Source organism: Nematolebias whitei, chromosome 1, assembly GCF_014905685.2.
Source record: "Nematolebias whitei isolate Nwh7 chromosome 1, NemWhi1, whole genome shotgun sequence".
NCBI classification, from domain to species: Eukaryota; Metazoa; Chordata; class Actinopteri; order Cyprinodontiformes; family Rivulidae; genus Nematolebias; species Nematolebias whitei.
Window position 1 is genome coordinate 56,322,025 of NC_056498.1, and position 8,272 is coordinate 56,330,296.

At 42.1% G+C, this 8,272-nt stretch overlaps 1 protein-coding gene across 1 annotated transcript; it reads right to left on the reverse strand.

Annotated features, from left to right (window-relative positions):
* Nucleotides 1–555: 555 nt before the first annotated feature.
* On the reverse strand, nt 556–7,989 carry LOC119412282 (muscular LMNA-interacting protein; the record flags this gene model as incomplete). The annotated part of the gene is given in 7 exon segments (XM_037679272.1): nt 556–600; nt 1,221–1,256; nt 1,375–1,458; nt 1,540–1,611; nt 5,456–5,527; nt 6,012–7,505; nt 7,852–7,989. Coding segments are annotated over 7 exon segments (1,941 nt in total), but the record flags the coding sequence as incomplete, so codon positions are not given.
* Between the last annotated feature and the right edge of the window lie 283 nt (nt 7,990–8,272).

Consider the following 8,272-nt stretch of genomic DNA (forward strand, 5'->3'; position numbering starts at 1 on the left):
CTTCTCAGACTGAAGAAGTCCTTTGGATGAAGGACGAAACATCTCAGCAACAAAAAATAAATAAATAAATAAATAAACCGTTCAGAGGACCTGACTAAACATTGTTGAATTTGTACCTGGATTATTGAGCATGAACTGTTGGTGCATCACTACTTTTGTTTTAATGCTCAAAATTTAACATATCCTGATGCATGCTCAATAATCCAGGTAGAAAAATCGAAAAAAGTTAAATCTGGTCCTCTGGACATTCAAAAAAAACAAAACAAAGCAAAACAACAAAAAAATGTAGAAACGTTTCGTCTCTCGGCTCAAAATTTAAGTTTTAGTCATTTTTATATTTTTGCATGTGTAAAGTCTCAGTTGAAAAAGAGACTTTCATCGTACAGCAATAAAAATAAAACGCTGACTTCACATTTCCAAAGCAGTGACTAATTTTGTGTGAAGTGACGTTACATGAGAGCTGAGGTGATAAAAGTGACAGCAGCAGGTTCTTACAGGGTTTCCTTTGAGAGCTCAGAAAATAGGGCACAAACAAACTGTCTGACTTCTACTCACATATTTGGTTTCACGCCCCAGGGATTTTAACAATGAAGAGTTGTGCTGAAAGAGAGACGAAAAAAAAAAATCTTAAAGAGAAATTGCATTTTTTTTTTATCTTAGAATATGATTTAAATTTCAAACGTTTAATATTTCAAAGATATTCATTGAAAACAGGCTTGAAAACAAGCTCTGGGTGTAAATGTTGCATGGATTATTTAGATAATATGAAGCTGCCCTTGTTGCTCTTTTACTTTTTACATACTTTTAAATTGTTTTCTTCGTTAATTATTAAAATTCACACATTTTATCAGTCAGCTCTTGAACTTGGATGAGATTTGCAGCATCTCTTGGATGCCACTTTAAACCACCCTTGTTTCTTCTGAACACTGCAAGAGGTCATCCCCTTTGATAAATAATGAACAAACATTTTGATTCTTTGCGTGCTGTGAACCAAGAATGTTCTGACTACAAAACAAAAAATATTTCCATGTGTGAATAATGTCCAAGCACTTGTACGTATAGAATAATTAACCATTAGGACTGAAACAGTTAGTCATCGTCCTTGCTTTAATATTTTAAATGTTCACGTGTGCAGAGTAGAGGCAGTGTTTTTCCTTTGTTGTTGTTTGTTTGTTTGTTTGTGAGCATGAAATAATAATGCACATCATGTTTAATTTTACCTGAAAACCAGCATTGGTATTCGGTGACTTTGAGGTCTTCCGTCCACATAATAGTTTGAAGAAAAAGTTGCAAAAATTAGCTTACAAAATCCATTTTTAACAATAAGCATCAACATTTTTATGTGTGCAAGTCTACATATACGGTTTAACTCACTTCAGGAATGGAGTTTACCAATATTTCATCAATCTCTGCATACAGCTGATCTGACTTTTGCCGCAGCTCAGCAGGTGAGCACATCTGTGGAAACAACAGAATTATTCATTTGTCGGTGTGAAGTCGTCACATACGAACGTGCGGCCGTGCGTGCAGCAGCAGTACCTCTGAGTGTGTGTCAGTAACAGGTCTATCCAGGGAGCTGCAGTGATTCTGTTCAACCTGATCATCAATCGCCTGCAAATATACACAGTAAAGATCCAGCTCACCACCATGACTGTCGTTTTCTTCAAGTGGCACGATAAATTCAAATATTTCAGTTACTTTTTTCCAACATCTTTCAAGTAAAATTCATCATACAGGATCATTACTGTACATTCTAGTGCCCTGTGATGAATTCTATTGTGACTTGGTGCTTTGTAAATAATATATGAAATACTGTTTTTTTTTCCTCCCCCTTTCGGCTGCTCCCTTCTTCAGGGGTTGCCACAGCGAACTAAGTGGCACGAAGACTTGGAAATTATTTTTGCTCCGGATTTCCTTCCTGACACAACCAAAGACCACCGAGCTACCGCAGCCCTCTGTGTGGAGCAGAGAGATGCTGTCTAGGGCGCCTGGGGGAGCAGGTGGTGGGGGTTAAGGGACAGACAAAAAAGTAATGAAAGTAACAACATATATAGGATGTGGAGGTAAAAAGAACTTCATAACAGACACAGCTATTCCTTGGCCGAGTAAAGATAGCCTGAAATTGAAAAAAGCACCCTGCACATAGGCACATAGTGACCCAGACATTCCACAGGAGATGACAAGGACCGTGAGCGTGTCCAAGGACACTCCAGAGGCACTGTGGGAGTTCTGATAAGAATGGTATAATCACTGATGATTGATAATTATCAATGATTGATGGATGAGCCACGTGATCTGCATGGATTTTTATTTTTTATTTAAACTAAATTATTTTTGAAATTATTTAGCACCTGCTGCAGCTTGCAAGAGAAGCTTCCTCCTGCAGCGTGTCATGCCTCCGTCCTGCAGCAGAGAAGTGGGCATGGCAGAGAGCGCTGGCAGGTGGAAGAGAGCAGTCGGAGGCAGAGAAAACGGAAATCATGACATGCTGTGATCTTTTTAGAACATTTAGGGTTTAGAAATATTGTTTAGAATATTTCAAGAGTGCTGGAATGATTTAAAACGCCCATTCCTACTTTGCGGTTTTCACTTATCACGGGTTTTCAGGGTACGGGTCCTCCGCGATAAAAAAGGGTACAGTATAAACTGAATTGAACACTGCACCAACATGCCATGCTTTCAATTCTTTTCAAGCCTGGTTTGACGTTGTTGTTGTTGTTGTTGGCTTTGGACATTTAAGACTTCCGATGTGTTATTGTTGTAGAAAATCTGTGTTTTTGTTGCACACTTTTCGTGTCCGACATCACTCAGGTAAAAGACACGTGCAACTGTAAAAAAGCAAAGGTGAAGATGTAAGAGCCCTTTATACCAGCTTGCATCTTAAATCAGTATTTTCATTATACTTATAACAAAAAATACATGGCTGATGCTTAATCTTACATAAATGTAAAAATGTGCCTATTTTAAGAGCCTTGTTTCCAACTTTCTCTGAGCCTGATTTGACTTGATATAATCTTGGTTTCAAAGCTTTGATCATTTATATGTGATTTTAAGTGTTCCAGTTCTGTCGGTGAGGCTGACACCGTCTACTTTTCAGACTAACGTTTTCCTTTTGCATAAATCCTGTAGTTAGGGTTGACTTTGGTTTTCTGAGCTATCCCTTAATTGCTTTAGGTTTAGACTTCTGGAGGTCAAAGTGACCACATGTCAGTCTCACGCTCCTGCCCTCCATGTTTGTTACAATTATTCCTGGTAATAAGTTGTGTATTTCTTTGTTTTTCTTCCCATAGAAAGTACATTTGGACCAGTCTTTCTGTGTTTGTCTGTCTCTATCCTCTCAGACTCCAACCAGTCAGAGAAGATGGCTGCTCATCCTGAGCCTGGTTCTGGATCTCCTGGAGGTTTCTTCGTGTTAAACGGGAGTTGTTCCATTTCCAATGTCACTAACATGCTGCTCAGGATGAAAGATTTGGACTAAGTGAAGATTCATCACATTTTTCTGGCTTCAGTAACTACAGTAACTGGCATCTTATATGTAAATGCATTAATATAATAAAAACTGACCTGACCATGACTGTATTTAAAACAGAATCTAGATTTATGATAAGGATTTGTTTCTTTTTCTGGTGCTCACTGGTGACTTGTCATCAATTTACACTATAAGGGATAAATAAACTAAATTGAATTTAATTCCCTAACATTCATTTATATGTGCGGTCGTTTAAGGGAATCTTATGTTGACGTCACCAGACATATTGATGGTTTAACTGGGTTTGAATTTCTAGATGTTTTCCCAAAAAAAAAATGTTGAAAGCAAGAGCGCTGTCTGAGAGCATCAAAAATCTTGGGGTTTTTGTTGTTGTTTATGTTGTTGCTTTTTAACAAAAAAATCTAATCAGAAAGATCACAGTCATAAAACTTTACAGAAGACTCAAGGACGTGAAGCTGAAAGAAGACGATGATTAAAGTTTGTGCAGATTGTGGGAAAAACATGAGGAGGGACATCAAAAAGAGCTTGAGGCTGACTTGGAGCAACTTTAACCACCAGTTTTCCACCCAAACCACAGAACTGAGCTCTGAATCAAAAAAAAGTGAAGGCCGAGAGCAACTCAAAATCATTGAGAGAAACAAATGGACATAAAACTTTAAAGTTAAGTTTTGTGACACATTTCACTCAATCTTTTTGATTCAGATGACCTAACACAGTTCATGGATTAGCTGTGGTGGACAGCTTAAATTAAATTGACTCTAAAAGTTATTCAGTTGTAGATGTACATCCAGTGATTACACTCTGAGACTTTCATGAAAATCTGTCCAGGGATGTTGTGTTTGCACTGCCTTTGGTTTCTTAGCTAATCTTCTTATACCTCGTTTCTATAAACTACTGTAGAGCAGAAGGAGGGAGAAGTATGGCCTTTTTAAAAATTAAAGTAAAACCATGTCTATCAGCCGAGATTTAATCTGGTCACATGTTTTGACCTAAATTCAAAAGAATTAAAACGGACACCTCCGTAATGAAGAGCTTGAAGCCACCACAATGGGAGGGTGCCGGCAACTAACAGGTGACAGGTGCAAGAAGCTTCGAAGTTTCGACACAAATCTTTCATAATATGGTAATAAAGCAAAGATGTCCAAATGGCTTCAAAAAAAACTTTTTTTATGTTTTTCCATGGCACTCTGAAATCCATCCATTTTCTTCTGCTTATCTGAGTCAGGTCGCAGCTTAAGTAGGGAGGCCCAGACTTCCCTCTCCCCAGCCACTTGGACCAGCTCCTCTGGGGGAATCCCGAGGCATTCCCAGGCCAGCCGAGAAACATAGTCCCTCCAGTGTGTTCTAGGTCTTCCTCTGGGTCTCCTCCCGTTGGGACGTGCCCGGAACACCTCACCAGGGAGGCGTCCAGGAGGCATCCTAACCAGATACTCGAGCCACCTCAACTGGCTCCTCTCGATGTGGAGAAGCAGCGGCTCTACTCTGAGTCCCTCCCGGATGATCAAGCTTCTCACCCTATCTCTAAGGGAGAGCCCATACACCCTGCGGAGAAAACTCACTTCGACCGCTTGTGTCCGTGATCTCGTTCTTTTGGTCACAACCCAAAGCTCATGACCATAGACGAGGGTAGGAACGTGAGAGCTTTGCCTTTTGACTCAGCTCTCTCTTCACCGCGACAGACCGGTACAGCATGCGCTTCACTGCAGACGCCACACCTATCCACCTATTGACCTCCCGCTCCATTTTTCTCTCAGTCCTGAATAAGACCCCGAGATACTTAAACTCTGAAACCCCTTTAGACATTTTAATTGAACTAACTTGCTTTACTTTAACGCAGATAATAAAATGCAAATAATTTTGGCCAATTCTGTTGCAATTTTCTCGAGACTTCAAACCATTTTCCGAGGAGTTGTAACAAGACAACAAAATGTACGAGTGGGATTAGAGTTAAACACGCAAACTTACTTGTTGATCCAACAGGATGGTGTTTGTGGGGATCGCAGCGAGCGATTTGTAGCTCAGTTTAATCTTGTGTGTCTGGTGTTTAAAGAAAAAAATACTGAATAAATACAGATGAATCGAAAGTTTCTGCAGTTTCTGAAAGATAAACTCTTGAAATTCATCAGCCAGTTTCAATTTCTTTGAGTAAGCTTTATCAGAATGCCGGAGACTGCTAGTAATGCAAAGCAGCCGAGCTGCCCAGCAGCACAAACGGAACTGAAAACCATTTTACGTCACTGAACATGAGCCTCATGGCTGTAATGATTTTAGTTTCACTCACCTGTGGATAAGAAAACTGTATATCTGCATGTGACTGTTTGCTCTAAATAATTTTAATCTCTAAATGAGCGCTCACTTTATTCTCGCTTATCTTTTTACAGAGCCACAATTCTACACTAAATGATGTTTTACAGTCATTTAAAATATGTGAAAATCTCTTCTTAACCTCGGCCTGTAAACGGATCAATGAGCTCTGAGGCAAAAGACAAACAGAAACCAAAACAGAATGAAGATGCTGTACCTTTCGTTTTTTACCCTCCCTGTCACTGCAGTCTGAAATTCCACTCCCCGGCCTTGGCGAGGGCGTGGAACGCAGGGACAGGGAAGGAGACGGGGTGAAGTCTCTGACTGGGGGTGCAGGGGAGGGTGTGGGTGTGGGGGAAGTGGCGGGTGACGGCCACCCAGAAAGGATAATGGGTTTGTATCGAGATGGAGACAGGCATTGGGTTTTATGAGCAGCTTTAGCAGGTGTGGCTCTTCTGAATTCAGGCCAGCTCCCCACTGACTCACACCCTCCAACCTTGGGGGTTTGTTTTAAATGAGGGAGGGGGGGTGCAGCGTCTGCATGAGCAGAGTAAGGTGGGATGTGAGAATGAGAAGATGAAGGGACGGGCGAAGATCTTAGTTGCTGGGAGAGCATCTGGAGCCTCGAGAGAGAAGAATTCGGTCGGCGAGTCCGGTTCTGGGTCACAGGGGGCTCAGTTTGAAGTTCAGGGGGCGAGGAGATGAGATTTTTAAGGTTATTACCGCCATGGTCCTTGAGGAGCGTGTGCACGTTGCTGGGCCTCAGCTCATGTAACTTGGAACTAGAGCTGAATGGAGTATTTGCAGAGGCTGGGTTGTCATGCCTTGACGGAGAAACAGCTGAGACATTTGAGAACTGGGGAGTTTGAGGGAGTTTGCTCTTCACTGGTGGAGGAGAAATCACCTGCTTCTGTCTAAGGTGGCATCCTTTCACCTGAGTATGAGGACGTCTTCTGTCGTGAGCACTCGACTCCATCGTCGGGGAAGCAATGGGCTCCGTGCAGACGTGGCTTTGACCATCTATAGATGCAGATGAAGAGAACTGGGAGGATAATTCTAAGGGAATGGAGGCCACGCTCGAGGCAGCTGAGCATGCGTTACAAAACGACAACGTCACATGATTAACAGGCCAGCAGGGGGTGTAAGGTCTCTGTAGCGCAGAAGACAAGACAGGAAGACGACCTTTCCTGAGAATGGCAGTCAGGAGGGAAAGTCGAGTGACTGGAGGTCGGTGCCGGGGAGGGGGTGACTGTGGACAGGCAGATGACAGACTGTCACAGGATGAGAAGCAGGTCTGGGGGATGTTAACCAGGCTAGCTCCAGGAGCTAGTGTGTGCCTCTTGATCTGGACTATAGAAGGGGAAAATACACCTGAGCGAACAGACGAGCAAGGAGAAACCGTTCGGCTGAAAGGAGCCGGGGAAGTCAGGATGGACTCTCTGGATGAGGCCGGGGTGGGGAACAGGTCTGCCCAGTCGGTGGGACTTGTTCTGTCTTCTGGGGCAGATGCCGTGTGTGCAGAGCAAGCCAGTGCATCTTCAGAATGTCCAGAGACATTGTGACACCGCTGCTGGGAAATGCCCCTGCGTTTGTCAACAGCTGTTTCCATGGAGACCGTCCCCACGTTTACTTGGCTGGGGGTATTTTCAGACAGAGCTCTGACTGATGGTGGAGCTTTGGTCTGAGAGAAGTTCCTGTGATCCTGCAGAGACTAAACAGAGTTTTTTATGAAGTCTATCATCTAAAAAGGTTTATATTCAAATTTACTAAAAGTCCCTGTGACTTTACTATTCAGCCTGTTTGTTACTTGGTCTGTCAGTTGTGCGGATTAGTAAAAATACTACAAAGTTGCCATTTACCAAAATGACGAACTTAAGCTCTTAAACTAAGACAGGAAAGCCAATAAATTCACATATTTTACAATAACTGCTTCTTTTTTAATCCTATGACCTGAGTGTTAACTTCTTCACATACACAAATTTGTAAACGTTGTACTTAAATCTACACTATCAACTGCTGACATCACAGACCTCTGTGGGGGTTCTTGTGGTACTTACTTGAGGTTGTGCTTCCTGTTGAATTATATTTGCTTTCTCTGTTTCAACAAAGTTCCTGATAAAGACCATTTCTGCTTTGAAGAGCTCCCCTTCTGACATGCTGCCCCCGGTTGTCTTCTCGTGGGACATGGCTTCATTCTGACAGGAGAGAAAAGGGGAGTATGTTTATGAGGAGCCAAGCATGTGAAACCTGAGAAAAGCAGAGTTGAAGCTGCAGCAAGTCTCTATGAGCTGCAGGGCTGAGCTTGATTTCACCACACGTATAATTCACATGCACGTCCACATGCCCTGCTGATATTTATGTAGCGCATGACTTATCGTCAGTGGTGACTGTGTCCCCCTTGTTGTGTTTACAGGCAACATACAGTCATCAAATATTTCAGATGTCAGTCCAACTTAGTTTTACTCTAAATCAGAACGG